General features: G+C 48.3%; 1 protein-coding gene across 5 annotated transcripts in view; it reads right to left on the bottom strand.

Moving 5' to 3' along the window:
- The window catches only part of SAMHD1 (SAM and HD domain containing deoxynucleoside triphosphate triphosphohydrolase 1), a 29,064-nt gene extending 18,567 nt beyond the window's left edge, over nucleotides 1-10,497 (bottom strand). For 2 of the 5 annotated variants that reach the window (XR_005603467.1, XM_039563420.1), the window contains exons 1-5: nucleotides 10,306-10,497; nucleotides 10,153-10,219; nucleotides 4,676-4,748; nucleotides 3,184-3,344; nucleotides 958-1,073 (exon numbers count right to left, since the gene is read on the bottom strand). Coding sequence is in view for 4 of the 5 variants with exons in the window: in XM_039563420.1 (XP_039419354.1) it covers nucleotides 958-1,073; nucleotides 3,184-3,344; nucleotides 4,676-4,748; nucleotides 10,153-10,219; nucleotides 10,306-10,477 (589 nt within the window). In the remaining variant the exon portion in view is untranslated. Of the gene's footprint in view, nucleotides 1-957; nucleotides 1,074-3,183; nucleotides 3,345-4,675; nucleotides 4,749-8,607; nucleotides 8,706-9,615; nucleotides 9,735-10,152; nucleotides 10,220-10,305 lie in introns of those variants that run through there. The other 3 variants (XM_039563423.1, XM_039563421.1, XM_039563422.1) reach the window with 3 other exon arrangements.
- Between the last annotated feature and the right edge of the window lie 7,204 nt (nucleotides 10,498-17,701).

Raw genomic sequence — 17,701 nt, 5'->3', positions numbered from 1 at the left:
CTGCCGCCTGACTCAGAGATAACTCCCTCCGGACTATCTTCTGTTAATGAGCCTAATCAACACTTTGCCTCATGACTCGTTACCCCATTGTGAGATGCTCCACCCAGAGGGAGGAACCAAGCATCCCATCGTGGATATAATCTGAGGCTGAACACCAGAGACACTGGCTTCCCACTGGATTTCCAGAGGACAGGAGCTACACAGCCACCATTGGACTTCCTGAGGAAGAGCAGACTGTTTTACTACAGGATCACTGCTTCAGAGGACTGCAGCCACCATTCTACCAGACTGCTACCACCACCCTGCCTAACAGGGTGTCAGGTTGTACCTTGACTCTGTCAGTTTGACAGTGTTTTCTTTTACCTTTTTTTTTCACCTTTTCTTTAATTTCCATTAAATTGTTATTCTGACTTAGTGCCTCCCACTGGTTTGTTTTCAAACTAGTACATCATCTATGAGGAAGACTCAGATATAAAATGTACACTTTCCTAAGATACCTTAAGTACTACTGCACTTAACAGCCAGTTCCAGCACCTACACCACAGGCAAGTACTGCAGCAACACTGAACATACTATTTACTCTGTGTCAGCTCTGAAGAAAAGAAGTAGTTATGAAATAAACGTTACAATTTTTGAAAGGAACACTAATTTTCATTCTGAAATGTTTTAAGAGACCTGGATAAATCACAGAAGGAAGTGGACGCTTCAGCCACTGAGAGCAGAACTTTAAGCACCATTTGGAAACAAGACAAAACACTAGCTAAGAATGGCTGCAGATTCACGAAGTGGAACTGTCTCCACAGACGTACTCCAGAACAAACAGAACAGATAAAACCTGTCTTGGAATATGGCCATGCAATGAGCAACCCAAAACAGCTCACATGTTCTGACCTCACAGCCAGCTTTTCATCCTGGTTAGCTTTCCAAGAGCAACAACCCATCTCAGGTGTTCCTTACCCAAATCATGACAAAGCCCAGCAATTTCTACACAGAGGATGTCTCGCTGGGTTATATCCAGTTCTGGTTGTCTCTCCTTCAGTGTACGAACCAGATATCCTGCAAGGTAGCCAACCCTGTTGCAAGAGGAAAGGAATATAGCAGTGGTTTAGGATGAACAGAAAAAGAGAAAAAGAGAAGTTCCCCTATTCTGTTTGCTCCATTAAGTCACAGCCCTTGTCTGAGAGGCAGCATACAACAAATACCCAAACCCTGACCTGTGAAGAATGACAAGCTACTTCTTGTAGTAGAGTTTTAGTCCTCTGAAAGCAAAAAACCATGGAATACCATGCCCAAAAAACAGAGGCTCTACAGCATCCTGCAGTATTTCATAACACACAAACAGTAGCTGTGTAAGGGAACAGCAATGCACCACTGACAGTGAGAATCTTGAAGCACCTCAGCTTACACAGAATCCTTGAATTCCAGTCAGGGCAAAGTGCAGAGGTCCACAACAGTCACCAAAGCATTTGCTTCTTTTTTCAAACTGCTGCTCTAATAATAGCTCATGACAATTATTTCTCATCTTCTCATTCATTTTAGATTTGAAATTTTATTTAATTGAATGGGATCCTCTGTTCTCATGACACAAAACCAGCAGGAGCAAATATATGGCACATACTCCCATAAACTGTTCATAACCTCTAAACAAACCTCTTTTTCTACTTGCCTCAAGAGGTCCCCTTGCAGAACAGCTTAAAGCAAGACAAGGCTTTCTGTGATGAAGTAATACCTTTCATTAGTCCAAATTTCACTGTTCGACGGTTTTTCACTAGACCAATAAGCACACAAAGCTCACTTCTTCTATTTGTAACACTGTAGAAATCTTTGAAATTGTATACAGGTGGAGAACATCTGTCTGTAGAGAATTGGCTACGTCCTCCCTTTGCAGCTTACAGAGCATGATTTAGCAGAACATCGCACTCATCTTGTATAATAGCTGAGCTATGTGAGAAAGGATGCATGGACCCTCTGCTGCTGACCAAGGCCTTATGCTGATACAGCGGGGACATGCTGGCCTTGGTGAGCAGTACAGTTAACAATAGACATCTTATGGTCGGGGCATGGGAAAAAGAGGGACTTAGGCATGGGAAAGAGGGACTTGCTGACCACAAAGGTAGAACTAGAGGGAGGGGTCGGCGGCAGTGCCGTAAACCACTCAGCTTGCGCCTTTTGGAATATGCATAAGCCTCATTAGTCACACTATATCTGTTATCCACGACTGATCAATAAACGGAAGCTTGCTGATCACTCATATTGAGCGTCCGGGCTCTCCCTCCGTCGTGACATCTGTCCTAAATTTAACTCTATAGATCAACAGAACTGTTCAAAAGAAAAGTTGCTGATAAAACTGGAGTTTTCAGACTTCTGTTGTGAAGACATTTCTGTCTTTTTGGTTTACCAGATGCAGTCAGTCCAGGCTGCCTCATTTATCTGACCCTTTTGCGAACAGTCATTTGAATCTCATTATAAGTAAGGCAGACTTACTCCACAACATTTCAGCACCAACAAAAGCAACTTTAGGCTGGCCAGATCAGCTGAATAAAAACCACTTACTAGCTTAATTTCACTGCACCTTGGGATATACCCTTAAAACAAGCTCAAATTTGTCACTCATTACCTTCCCTGAGGAGTGTAAATGACCTAGCAACACTCTACATAACCTTGTGTCCATCATATTTCTGCTTAACTGAATTACAGCTATCAGGCTGACAACCTGCCATTGGTTGCATGAAGCACATCTATCTACAAAGGCAAACATTACAGATCAAATGGATTTTAGCTGTGCTGGATGATGTGTGGGGATTACAACTGTCTGGCAGATCATACAGAGCAGCCCTGGTACCCTTACTAAGTTTATGCTTTAAAACTTGTATTTTGACTGGGGGAACATAAAGCACTTACAGTTTTTAGCTAACATTATTCTTAGAATAATAAAGGGTGGGGAGGAAATCTAACATTGATCCATCTTGTAGGTTTCTTTATCTGTCTTTATTAAAAGATGTTCAAGGGAACAGCCCACAATCACATGGGATATCCAGGAACATTTGAGACCAGAAATGGCCCCCCAGCAGTTTTCACCAATGCTCAGACAGCAATGACCCTTGACTGGCACTCCACTGCAGTGGTACCAAGCTCAGGGATATCCAGATGCCAGAGATGCATGGGCCAGAACCACCAGCTTACCCTAGGGAGTGTTCAAAGCGGTTGTGAGAGGCTCCTGGAAAAACAAAGTACGTGCCACCCAGCTGCTTGATGTACCGGAGGCGCTGGAATTGAGGGGTGTCAATGATCTGAACAAGCAGGGGATGCATTTCAATGTGCCCATGAATAGGATCGTTAAAAACCTACAGAAGAAAAAGAAAAAAAAAGGTGTAATTAACATTTAAAATTTGACTTTGAAAAGAAACAGGCATATAAAAATGTAAAGGACATCTAGAATGGTCAGGCATTTGGTGGCAGAGAATGTTCACCTTCTGTAAAACAGACACATCCTGCCAACCCAATATCAAGATCTATCACAACATCATAGGATGTCTGGGGTTGGAAGGGACCTTAAAGATCACCTTGTTCCAACCCCATGCCATGGGCAGGGACATCTTCCACTAGACCAGGTTGCTCCAAGCCCTGTCCAATCTGGCCTTGAAAACTTCCAGGCATGGGGCATCCTCAGCTTCTCTGCACAACCAAATTTATCTTGGAGAACTACTAAAGCTTGACACCAAAAAGATAAAGCTGCCTATTTCTCATAGCAAGGGAAGTAAAGTCAAAATCCCTAAAAATGTTATCTCCACATGTGCAATTCCAAAACTTAACACGTGTGAAAACTGCTGTCTTTATTAATCTGCTACTCCAATTAAAGCAGGATACTGCAATACATGTCTGAGATATCCAATAAAAGTGTTTGGCCGGATATTGCTCATGCTTTTAAAATTAAATGCAATTTTGCTGTGTGGAAATTATGATTGTTACTTTTTTCATAAAAAAAAATGCAAACCCTCAAGATAACTAAAATATGAAAGAAGTTATTCCTGATTAGCACATATTTTTAGAGAGATCTCAGTAACCACAGGGACTCGGTAGAGAACGTAAACACATTTAATCCTTGCTGTCAAACTGCAGGCAAAACCATTCCATCACACACACATCTTGGTAAAATACTGAGGCAAATAAGGTTTTCCTGTGCTCTCTACCCTTGGTCACTGAGCTGGGAGGCCTCTAGCAGATATGCAGACTACTACAGAATGTGTGCAGCCCTGGCCCCAGTTAAACCAACACACACCACTGGGAGAAACAGCTGGACACAGCAAACAGTGAAAGCAAGGAGGAGTCTGTTAACCCAGGCCTGGGGAAAAACGAATAAAATAAACCAAGGGGAGGCTCTACACAGAGGGATGTGAAAGGAGAGCTTCTCCAACACATGTCAAATGGCTCTTCTGCTCATTCAATCCCTCACAACCTGCAGGTGCCCACCAAAAGCTTCCACATGATGATTCTAGTATTTCTTCTAGTTAATGTGCTTTTTCACAGACCACCACTACCAAGGGCCCAGAGTTTGCTGCTGTGCTGCTTGGGTGGGCAGCACCCAGCCAAGAGGGGGGAGGAAGAGAAGGGGAGCAGGGCCCTGTGCAGGGCTTGAGGCAGGACCTGGCCACGATGTCCCCATAGCATGGATTACCTTCATCACCTCCAAGTGCTGCTGTCGCAGCTGTGTCAGGCACGCCAGCACTTCCAGTCGCTCAGCTGGGCAGCTAGGAAGGAAAAAGAGCCACTGAGAGCAAAGCCTGCAATGCACTTCCCTTCCCAATCTGCAGTACATAGGGAAGTACTTGTGCAAGTTCACATTACTTTGATATTCGCTGACGGAAGAAGACTGCAATTTTTTCAGAAAAATATTGAAAGTATCTATCCTTCTAAAATCAAGTATGGAAGGAAGGGAACAAATAGCTACAGAACACATCTGTAGAGCAGTGTAAGTGCTGCTCCCACTTACACAGAACTTAGAAATAAAACCACCACAAAACTGATGAAAAAAATTTTATAAGCCACACCTGGAGATAAGTCCTTCAAACTTATGGGAAAGACAACATGCAGCATCTGAATAACTGACATTTTTTAAGGATGAAAAACTTCCTTAAACTAAAATGTCAGAGTCACAGCAAACAATTTTTATAAAAATTTCTGGCAGTTAGTCAACTCTGTATTAGAAGTTTAATTTTGTCAAACTAACTTGAACTTTACACAAATTAATTTCAACTCCAACAGCAAAATCACTGCAGTTTAAAACATGTTCTAATTTTGTTGAGACTAATTCTTCTATTTTGCAAAGATATTTTGCTGTCATTTTTAATAAATTATTAAAAGTCCCCTTCACAACACACAGCTAAACTTCCAGTGCAGGTACTCTGCAGTAGCCACAGCAGTCTAAGAGCACAGGCAGGACAAGTCTGGAGACAGAGAGAGATAATATGCTCTATCATACCTACTTCTACTAACTCTGTCTGCAAGCCTTGCCCTTGAGCTAAATGGTTTCAGCCTCACTATGACAGCAAACTGTGGATGCTGAAAGCTTGATGCAGAGAAATTTTCCAGCTTTCTGCCAGTATCCATGTGAAAGTCTTACTTTCACACACATGCTAAACAGTGAGAGGTTTTTATAAACCAATCCTTTCTCTTGCAGGTGCAAGATTGTTATGCAGTATTGTTGTGTTACTGACTGGAGAAATATTCTGAAATGGGTGTTGTAGGGTTTAACCAATCATTCCAAGAAGTTGATGGTCAAAGGACCAATAACCTTATGCCATTCAAGTGAACCAGGTTATTTATTGATTTCCAAACTCATTTATATAATTCCATTTCCTTCCTGGATTGAGGTCTATGTCATTTTTCTCACCATCCCCGGTACAACAGTGACAGCAAACATTATCATGAGAAAATACTTTTTCTGCAGCAGTTAATCACCCTGAGATCAGTTTTCTATTAGCCTCTCAACATAAAACTGAACAGAAAACAAGGCTATAAAGCCCCACTTGATGCACTACATACTCTCATCTGAATCATTTAATTATTCATAATCCACAAAATATTAAAGGCATGTGATGTTTGAGCTGCTGGTGAGCAGTGTTTCTCTCAACCACTTGGTATTCCTTTCCCTAACACAGAGCTCTTGGGCTGCAGCTGCTGCTCAGACAAGCAGTGCTGGTGCACCTCTGCTATGGAGACAGGCTGAGAGCTGCGGCTGCTCAGCCTGGAGAAGGGAAGTCTGTGGAGAGACCTCATTGAAGCCTTCCAGTACCTTAAGGGGACTTAGAAAAAGGAAGGAGAGAGACTTTTTATAAGAGCAGACACCGTCAGGACAAGGGGCAATGGTTTTAAACTGACAGAGGGCAGTGTTAGAACAGAGGGTATTAGGAAAAAATTCTTCCCTGTGAGGCTGGTGAGCCCTGACACAGGTTGGCCAGAGAAGCTGGAATTGTTCAATTGTTCAAGGCCAGGTTGGACAGGGCTTGGAGCAGCCTGGGACAGTGGACGGTGTCCTCGCCCATGGGAGGGGGTGGAATGAGATGACCTTTAAGGTCGGTTCCAACCCAAGCCCTCCACGATTCTAAGATGAAAAACACCCTTGGTGATGCCCAGACCAGCATGTATTCAATGACACAACTCTGAGAGCAAATAAATCAACATTGTGACCAGCAACTATTGAACTAATATAATGAACGCTTCTAATGACTTATTTTTCACACAGAATCATGGAATTAACTAGGTTGGAAAAGACCTTTGAGATCATCAAGTCCAACCTATGACCTAACATCACCTTATCAACTGAACCATGGCACTAAGTGCCACATCCAATCTTTTTTTCAACACCTCCATGGATGGTGACTCCACCACCTCCCTGGGCCATCCCAATGCCCAATCACTCTTTCTGTTAAGGATTTTTTCCTAATGTATAGATTAAACTTACCCAGGTACAGCTTAAGGTTGTGTCCTCTTGTCCTGTCACTTGTTGCCTGGGGCAAGAGACCAACCCTCACCTGGCTGCATCCTCCTTTCAGGTAGCTGTAGAGAGTGGTAATGTCTCCCCTGAGCCTCCTCTTCTCCAGGCTAAACAACTCCAGCTCCCTCAGCCACTCCTCATAAGGCTTGAGTTCCAGACCCCTCACCAGCCTTGTTGCCCTTCTCTGGACACGTTCCAGCACCTCAAGATTCTTCCTAAACTGGGGGGGCCCAGAACTGGACACAACACTCAGGGTGTGGCACAACCAGTGGCCCAACCAGTACAGGGAAAGAATCACTTCCCTAGTTCTGCTGGCCACACTATTCATATTTTAATACGCTCTGTTCAGATCTGTCATAATCTCAACCCTCTGCACCCCACACTTGGTGAGCAGTGTTTTTCTCAACCACTTGGTATTCCTTTCCCTAACACGGAGCTCTCGGGCTGCAGCTGCTGCTCAGACTGTCACAAGGCAGTGCTGGAGCACCTCTTGGAAGCCCCAAGAAGGAGTGTAGTGGATTAACCCCAGCCAGGAACTCAGTCCCACGCAGTCACTTGCTGCTCTGGTGGGATGGGGAGGAGAATCAGGAAAAGGTAAGACCCTGCATGCTGTCGGTGTGATCCTGGTGTGACCAATTGCCTGGATGTCCCACCTTCCCTGCTCTTTGTCCTCCTTCAGATAGAAAACAACAGCAGGGCATTTTTCACCAGAAGTCTACAAGGTCAGACCCTCCTAACCAAGACAAATCCTGTTAACACAGGAAACTCTGGTTTTCCAGGGCTCTGCAGGCAGATTTGCTCCAACAGCCAAAGCAGCATTACTGATGGCTGCTTGGAAATGTGATAACTGGCACTTCCTCATCCATTCTCCTCCTTGCTTTATCCACACCCTCCTTCATGCCACAAGTGACAAGGATGAGAAAATCCCTTCCCTGTGCCCAAAGAGGTCAGCCAGAAAGCCCCACTCATCATCTGTGTTCAGCATACAGCACACTGCACACCACATGAAACATCCACTGCCAGCAACATGAGAACACTTGGGAAACCCACAGCACTGCCTCCAGACCCCACTGGCCCAAGGTCTCCCCTCTGTACATCCAGGAACCCAGGGAACTAAAGACATGCATTCATTAGTGGTCTGTCACAGAGAAATTATCAGTTACTGCAGGACACAGTGTGCAGTGGATAGCAAAAGAACTGTTCTTAGGGCAAAGTTGAGATGTTTACAAAAAGCAGAATGCTTGAGCAATTTCTCATCCAACTCTCAACAGTTTCAGCTTAATAGAAACAAGATGTCAGATCTCACAGAAGGAAACTTTGTATAAGAAAACCCACAAGCCGGTAGACCCAGCACCATCTGCCCTCTACACTGAGAGCTCTCCACAGCCCTCTCCCCCATGCTGAGGGACTCCTGGCCATCCCATCCTGCTGCCCATGTTCAGCACTGAGAGTCTCTGACTCCCCAGACCGGCTGCACATGTCCAGCGTGGCCTGGACACCTGATGCTCCTTCCCTGCTAGAAGCAACCAGCCTCCTGGCAAGTCCTAAATAAAACTAGACACCAGCTCGTCATTTCAGTCAGGCAATTACCTGGTACTTCAGCAGGCAATTACCTGGTACTTCAGCAATAAACAAAGCCTTCAGCTGCCTTCCACGACATCACAGCATTTTCTATCTGCACACTTCAAACAGCTGCAGTTAAACCCCTCTTCTACAAAAAGAGAAAACCAAAAATACCTTAATGACTCCTGCATACGTCTTACCTCGTCCAAAGCCGAGCACTTCTGCCTCGTCCTGCTGCGTCACACCAGCTCTTCATCCTCTTCAGATATCCACACCCAGACACCCGCCCCTTCCCGCTCCCCTTTTGCATGCTGATGTCTCAATAAAGCAGGGAAAGCACCCTTCACCCCCAGCACGGCATGAGCGCTGATGAGTTTTCACCCAAGGAGCCAACACCAAAGCACTCTAGCCCCCAGCAGAAAGCACAGCTCCGCACTTGTGTGCACCTGCCACATTACACACCCCAGCCTACCTCAGGGCCTCCAACCACAACATCAGCTGGAGCCAACAGGTGGGTTTTGAGACAAATTTGGAGGAAGCAGTATAAACAAGGTTAACAAAGGAATAAAGAAAAGACATCAAAAGATTAAAAACCACCAGGAAGAATGCGGTGAGCAAGCGGGCTCACATCCCAGTAGAGGGGAGCAAGAGAGGCTCCCCAGTGGGGCAGAGAAGGGGCATAGGGGCCTTTCAAACAAACAGGATAGCAGGACAGATTCATACCCTTTGCTGTTACAGAAGAGCAAGAAGGCATATTCACCACCAGAAAGATTACAAGGGTTTTGGGATCAGTCATTCCCTCACTGATGGGAACAATCTTTTACACACTTTAGAACAGCATCCAGCATCCCTATGTTTGCGGCAGGTGACCACTAACAGCTGGACTGCCTGCTCTGGACTGCCCAGGGCAGTGGGAGCTCACGGCAGCAAGGACTCGGCTACTCACCCACAGGCCCCTATTCTGCCAAGACACACAACAACATTTCTTTTTCCACAGCAGCCCACGCTGCTGTAGGCACAACAGAAAGCCAAGTCCCAGCAGCTGCTGCAAGGCTGACCTGTCAATGCCCGGGATTTCTCCCAGGGAGATGGGTGACACCCGGCCTCTCCTGAGCAGCACCTCCTGCTCTGTAAAACATCGGGGCCGCTGTCGTTCCTGGAGCTGGAGCAGCAGCAACTTCAGGCAGAAAAGTAAGTTCTCGTCAGAACCCCTGGAGTTCACTCTTGTGTTCTCAGCAATACTCAAAAGCTCACTGGGCCACCCAGGGTATTTTCATTAAACCTTTTCTAATGGATCGAGTTTTTTGCTTCTTATGGTTACTTGGGCAGCGAGTGTCTCCGCCGTGGATGTGCTGGGATCAGCAGGGAACGGGAACTGCTCCGAGGGTCCGGGATCAGCCCCACCGAGCCCGTTCCCTCGCGTTCGCCCCCGCACAAGCTCCGCTCGATGCGTTTGGGGCGGCCCCGGGCCGCAGCCGCGCTGAGCTGGGCCACGTGTGTGTGCAGCCGCTCCCTGCGGGCACGGCCCGCCCGCCGCAGCTCCCCGGCCTCGGCCCTGGCACGGCCTCCCCCCTTTTCCCGCGGGCGGCGCTCACCAGACACGGGTGACCTCGGGGGCGCAGGCCGGCAGGTCCAGCAGCATCCTCCCGGTGATCCCGCTCTCTGCGGGAGCAAGAGAAGCGTCAGCGCCAGCGGCGAGGCCGCACGGCCCCGGCCCCGGCCCCAGCCCCGGCCCCGGCCCGCCGTACCTCGGAAGCGGCGCAGCAGGCTGGGATCGCCCACGCCGCAGCGGGAGAGGTGCTGGCAGAGCCGCTCCGTGTCCCACAGCCGCGGGTCGCTGCGGTCGCTGCCGGGGGCGGCGGGGCCGCGGGGCCCCTCGCACCGCGCGCGCTTGGCGGGAACGCCCGCCGGGCTCCCCATGCCGCACCTCCACCGCGCAGGCGCCACCGGCCCGGGGGTCCGGCGCGCAGTGACGTCACCGCCCCGCGCGGCCCCTCAGGCGCCCCTCGGCGCCGCGGCCGCCCCGCAGAGGGGCCCGGGGAGGAGCCCCGGCCCCGGGGAGGAGCCCCCGCTCGCCCCCAGAGCCCGCCTCACCCCGCAGGGCGGCAGGGTCGCGTTTGAGGCCCGCCGGTGGCTGTTCGCCGCGGCGACCCGGTTGGGCTGGCGGCGGCCCTGCTCTGGGGGATTCACGTGAGATACCTGGAACCCTGCACCGGCACTGCCCGGTCATCATCCCAAATCCCAGCCATCATCACAAACACGAGCTGCCACATGGTGCTTCCACAAGAAGTGACGCCACAGCACTGCTGCCTTCAGACAACACTGCTGAATGCACCGAAATCGGAACTCGTTCAAGATCTTCCCAAGACATCACGGGCCATGGGAAGAGCCACACCACAGCTGCCAGGTGCCCCGTTGCTCCCAGCCATGGTGATGGACACCACAGTCATCCCAGGCAGAGACACATGGGCTGGTTTTTACATATCTCGTTCACATGTAACATCCCAATACCCATGAAAACAGCTCAGCTGCCCACGGCCTCTGAGTGCCACAAAGGCACTGGAAGGGGCACAAAACTTTGGCTCCCCATTACAGACTGCATAGGCCAAGACTGGCAAAATCCCCCCTGCCTTGATCCACCCCAACAGCCTTCTCAGAGCTGTGCCTGCCCCACGTGCAGCTGCACATGGTGCCCGATGGATGAGATACTCTCACCAGCTCCTGGGGGAGCCCACTCACTGCTCCCAGCAACCCCATGGACTGAGATTGTGCCAGGCACTCCTCCTTGGGAAAAGCCTGTTGCTCCACTGCCATCACAAGCACCAACAGGGACACCCCAGAGATCCAGATCCCTGGACACCTCCAAGCTCCCTGCATGACCCAGCAGTTACGCCCAGCACATGCTGGGCTCACTGCGATGCTGCATGGGCTCCCAGGGGGAAGGTTACACATTATCCCTCAGCAGGATGCACACATATGCTGGTTTTACAAAGCCAAGTTTGGGGAACAAGGGGGGCAGTGGTGGCCTCTGTATGTCGACACCAGAAGCTTTTCCTGTGTTGGGCAGAGCTGGCTCAAGGGGGGCCTCCAAGCCAAATCACTGTGGCACAGCTGTAGCTGGGAGGCAGGAGCCAGAAGATGTGCAAGCCACAGCCCTGCAGGCACCAAGGCCAGGGAAGAAGGAGGGGCAGGAGGTGCTCCAGGCACTGGAGCAGAGATTCCCCTGCAGCCTGTGGTGCAGGCCACGATGAGGCAGATCCACCCTGCAGCCCATGGAGGACCCCACACTGGAGCAATTGGACATGCCCTTGAGGAAGCTGCGGCCCATGGAGCTCCCACACTGGAGCAGGCTCTCAGCAGGAACTTCACCCATGGGGAGATCCCATGCTGGAGCAGGGGTAGAGCGTGAGATGGAAGGGGGAGCAGGGACAGAGCATTACAAACTGACCCCAACCTCCCTCCCCATCCCCCTGCAACACTTGAAGAGAGAGGAAGGAGGATAGTCAAGCATGAAGTTGAGCCTAGGCAGAAGGGCTGAGTGGGGAATAGGTGGTTTTAGTTTTGGTTTTGTGTCTCATTATCCTACTCCATTTTCAATTGGACATCAATTTATCTTCCTCAATTCCTGTCTTTTTCCCATGGCTGGTGAGTGATCTCCCTGTCTTTATCTCGAAGCTGTTTTGTGGTATTTTCTCCCCACTCTGCTGAGGAGGGGAGGTGGGAGTGTGGCTGAGTGACCTGGCAGCCAGCCACAAGACAACGCAATGCATGTCTGGAATTGCTGCATCCTCCTCCCCACTTCCTTCTCCCCTTCAGATGTGTAGAGGGAAGAAAAAAATAACCCGAAAAACTTCCCATCATCTTAATAATAAGAAGTTCTTTATTTTTTTCTTGATGTCTCTGAGGGGCAAAGATCACATGTTCTGCTGTCATGCTACAGTAATTTCCTCTTGTAAACAAACATTCTGCTTTCTCACTTCTTGGCTTTTGTTAACAAAGTACACGTAATGCTCGCTGTCTGATTTTCATTTGGCTGAGAGTCTCTCTACATCCCCTCTGGGTGTCTTGGAGATATCCATTACACTGAAACGAAACTGGCTGAGCCCCTCCCTTTTAGAGGAAACTTTATTCTCGGAAGAAATGTGAGGAGGCAAAACCAGGCCAGATCCATTAAGGAATGCAACCATACAAAATAATCTTCCATCTTCTCCTTTTGCTTTGTTGTACATAAGTGACACACAAATGTCACTGGTGCTTGGCCTTTTAATGAATAATTGATCACTGGTCCATTCTTTACTTCTAGCAGAGTCAAAAACTGCCCTATATATATCTCTACCTAAAGAAGCTTTTTGGGGAGGGGAAGGAGTTGAAGGACACATATCCTTCATCCACAGGCCCAATACATCTGGAGAGCTTATAAAAAAAAATTTAAGAGGGAGCTCATTGCATTTGTGGCCTAAATAAAACAGCAAGGGAGGAATATCCTGAAGGAACAGGACATCTGTCTTGGATGCAATCAAAAAACTGCTGACTTTGTAGCATGAGATGAACACATGGCACAGCAAGAGAACAGGGATTACCAGTTTCACTCTTGGGTAGCAGGAAGAAAAAGAAAGAAAAATACTGCACTAGGGTGTTGTTCTGAGTGTGTATTCCCTCATCATCAAACAAAGCACATGAAAAAGGGGAAAGGAGGAAAAAGTTATTTTTGCACTTGTTTGTGTGCAATAGAGGTGGCCTGAGTGCCCCCCCATCCCTGCCTGCTGCTGCACACACAGGAAACCCAGTTATCTCTGCTGAAGCAATGTGGCGCATAAACCCAAAATTATGCAAGCGAGTCCCCTTGCAATGGCAAACAAAACTCAAGGCACATGGTCAAATTCAGGCTGAAGAGGAATTATTCCTTTGTAGGGGCTCTATTTTTTTCATTTTACATGTTTCTTGTAGCACTTTCCTGGTGTTTATGGCTAAGATTGGAAGGGACTTAAAACCTCATCTCGTTCCAACTGCCCTTGCCATGGGTAGGAGAGCCCTCCTCTAGACCAGGTTGCTCAAAGCCCATCCAACCTGGTCTTGAACACCCAGGGGTGGGGCACCCACCACTGGATTGACTCCCTGTTGGTGGACTCTGTGAAGCAGTGCTACAAACTTGCTACCAAGGAACTGGAAAGTTCACAGCAATGCCAGCTGTGACTCAGCACCAGTTTGTTCCACAACCTCAGCTGCTTGAGCCCCATATTAACACATTAACTAGCTGAAATTTGTGTGACTAAACCCTTTCAGAGCCGTTTTTCTGTGGCTGGGAACCATGATGGATGATATCTAAGTGAAGGCAGAGAAGGTGCTTGCAGTAAAGCTGCTGCAGCCCAAGTTCCTGGTGCCTTGTGAGAGGCAGCATTGGGTCACAGGAGCACTGCAGTGGTGTACATGTGCAGGGGAAACTGGGCTTCCTTAAACCAAATGTTCCCCATTGCTTGGGTGTACAAACCTTCAGGATGAGGCACCACATGAGCCCTGTGCCCTATCAGCTCTGCCCAGCCTTGTGGCTCAGATGGAGCAGGGCAGCGTGAGCCCAGGCTGCAGACAGGCTGGGAACTACAAGCGTAACCTGCCTCTGATGCATCTGTCCTCCAGTGTACTTCTGGTCACTCAAGGAAGTTAAAAAGTTTTAGGAGTTTGGCATTGTGTTCATCTGACACCAGTTTTTCAAGAACTACTACTTGGGAGATGAGTTATGTGCTTATTGCAAACTTTGATTACTGTAATCAAAGCGATCAAACTGAGTAATCTCTATTTACTCAGCGTCTTTGGCCTTAAGACACATTCAGCTTCTCTCATCTGAGATTCCAGCACTGCTTACACACTTACAGTTTCTTCTTGGCTTTGTATTGTGTCCCCAGTTTAAATTCCTACCACTCCCCAGGTGTCCCCAGTTTAAACTCCTACCACTGCAACAACAAAAAACCCCTATGAGTCACAAACCAGCAACACAAGAGGAGTGATTCCTAATGGGAAACCAAAGAGAAAATCAGTTTCGATTCCCTGAGTTGTTTAATTGCAGTCTAACCACAAATTTTTCTTGAGGCCACATGTTAGTACAACATTTGGGATGTGGCAGCCTATTATTAACATAGTGCTTGTATGTAAAGAGCTAGCAACTTTATGGTATTCTCTGCAAGGGGGTTAATAACCTTTTAACTTTGGCTCTCTAGAAAGCTGAACTGTAGTAAACATGGAAGCTCTGAATCCACTTAAAGGAGCATTAAGAAGGTGATATTTTCATTTGAAGAATTGGTGAAAACCCTCCCTGCCAGAAGTCAGGATGGTTTGCAAGTCTGGAATACAAGAGCCTAATTTGAGTTCAGGCTGCCCACAATGCTGCCCCCTCGCTGGCAGGCTTACCTTCAGAAGTTTACAAAGATAAAATCCAAAAGCCAGCCAGGCTTTCACAGCTACAACCCTCAACATCCCCTTACGTGGTAGCTAATCCTTGGGTAAGATTAAGGGACAAAGCTGGTGTCTACCATGGGCCACCCAGCCAGGACCATAACACTAAGGAACATTTGTAAATCAATCAGCCTTGTCCTTGTCTGACTTAACATCTGGCAAGTTTAACTGGGAACACCACACAGCAGTACAAACTAGTCCAGAAAATTCCTAAAACACTTGGGTAACAACTTCATGGTAGAGGTACTAAGGGAGCCAACCAAGAAAGGTGCCCCCTGTGATTTGTTGTTACCAGAGAGGGTCTCATAAGGGGAGTGGCAATTGGTGGCCGTCTTGGCCACAGTGACCACAAAGCAATCAAGTTTAAAATCTCTGATGACAGGAGGAAAAGTGTCAGCAAAACTTCTACCCTGGCCATGAGGAGAGCAGAGTTCAGGCCGCTCAGGGAATTAAGTCAGTAGGGTTCCCTGGGGAAATGCTTTTGAAGGTGCTGGGGTCCATCAGTGCTGGTCATTTTTTAAGCACCAAGTGCTAAGGGCACAGGAACAGGCAATTCCCACATACTAGAAGTCAAGAGGTGAGGTGGGAGGCCAGCTTGGCCAAGCAGGGATCTTCCTCTGGAGCTAAGGCAAAACAAGAAAGTATGGTCAGAGTGAGCAAGGTCTGTGGCATGGGAGTGTTCTGCCAATTGGCAGGGGCGATTTAAAGGACACAGACACCAGTGGAAAGAATGGTCTTATTTTACTATGAATATTAAGGTAACACAAAAGTAAAATAATACATTCAATAAAACTACATGCTTGGCTTTAGCAACAAGCAAAAGTAAGCAAGGTAATGCACCTAATAATTGCTATATGAGAGACAGGATAATGATTGAGAAAGATACATCACCAATTGCCCGAATACCATCATCCAGATCCACAGTCACTGGGGAGCCCCGTTTGCAGCAAGGACCTGGAGAACCCGTCCTGGCAATTGGGGAAATCCTACACGATGTGTCCACCCACAGGTGAGGTCTCCAAATTCACCCTGAAAGTGGGTCCAGCTTTTATAGGCCCAAATCAGCAAGTCCAAGTGACCTGATTACATTTTTAGCGCAGAAACAGCTGGAACTGATGGCACACGTCCTGACCAGCAGGGGCCAGGGCTTGGCCAGAGCCCAGGCCTCAGCTGGAAGGGTTTATCCTAAAATATTCTACAAACAAGCCTCTATTCATGTCAGTTGGGAAAATTTCTTAAAATGATACATTTCTTGCAGATAACTACACAAGGTTATACAGAGCTAGCATAAGCATCTCAGTCATCTATTTTTAGCTAAATAATACTGATGGTGTTGGTCCAGAATTCATCTTGTAAGTCAGCTCTGGCTGAGGCCTGCTGCTCAGGCCTAAGTACATCAGGGAGGAACACAGAGAGATGGGCAATCACTGACCACGTGAGGTTTAACAAAGAATAGTGCCAGCTTCTATACCTGGGACTGGACAACCCTGGATGTCCAGACAGACTGGGGAACAAGAGGCTGGAGAGCAGCACCATGAAAAGGGACCTGAGAGTTTGGGCTGAGGGCAAGTGGAACAGGAGCCAGCAGTGCCCTGGCAGCCCCAAGGGCCAGCCCTGTCCTGGGGGACATCAGGCCCAGCATTGCCGGCAGAGCGAGGGGGTGACTGTCCTGCTCTGCTCTGCACTGGGGTGGCCTCACCGCAAGTCCTGGGGACAGTTTGGGGTGCTGCCAGGTGTGGATATAAAGCTATTAAAAGAGCACATGTGGAGGAGGGCTACAAAGATGGTGAAGGGCACAGAGGGGCCATAGGAGGTCCCTTGGTTTGTTCAGCCTGGAGGAGACTGAGGTCAGACCTCACCAGGTCTGCAGCTTCCTCTTGAGGGGCAGCTCCGACCTCTGCTCCCTGTGACCAAGGACAGGACCTGAGGGAACAGAGCTGGGCCAAGGGAGGGTCAGGCTGGGTATCAGGGAAAGGTTCTTCCCCCCAGAGGGTGGCTGGGCACTGAACAGGGTCCTCAGAGAATGGGTATGACCCCAAGGCTGCCAGAGCTCCATGAGCACTTGGACAACACTCCCAGGCACAGGGTGGGGAACTGGATGATCTTAAAGGTCCTCTCCAAACCAAGCCGTTCTATGATGCTATTACTGTTGGGGTGTCCTGTGCAGGGCAAGGAGTTGGACTTCGATGATTCTTGTGGGTCCCTCCCAACTTAGGATATTCCATGATTCTGTGATTCTACAAACTACAGATTAGTCTTTTAAAAGCTCTGGCAACAAAGGCATTACAGCAGAATCTGCACAAATTGGCCTTTTTTCCTCATAGAGCAGATGAACAAGAGTTATTTAAAAAGCTGAGTTCATGCCAGTTTTATGCTTACATGGAGCGACAAAACCAGCATGACACCAGCTGGTACAGATCTGAACCTGTCCCAGGCTGGTTCTGAAACACATCTGGGAGGAAGGACCAGCACCTGGAGTTTATGCCTGCAGTGCTCAGAGGTTAACTAGGAGCCCATAGCTCAGCTCTGCTGGAGTCACGCCTGCCTCTGGGGACACATCACCTGTCACTGCAGGGTTCTCTCCCTTTCGGTGTTTTTTTGGTGACTTCATGTAATACATTACTCACCTTCTCCCAGAATCCACACCATACTGAAGTACAATCAGTAAAGAAACCTCTGGAGGAAACTTCAGACAAA

The sequence above is a fragment of the Corvus cornix genome, chromosome 20, assembly GCF_000738735.6.
Source record: "Corvus cornix cornix isolate S_Up_H32 chromosome 20, ASM73873v5, whole genome shotgun sequence".
In the NCBI taxonomy this organism is placed as follows: domain Eukaryota; kingdom Metazoa; phylum Chordata; class Aves; order Passeriformes; family Corvidae; genus Corvus; species Corvus cornix.
This window is presented reverse-complemented; position numbering and strand designations above follow the sequence as displayed.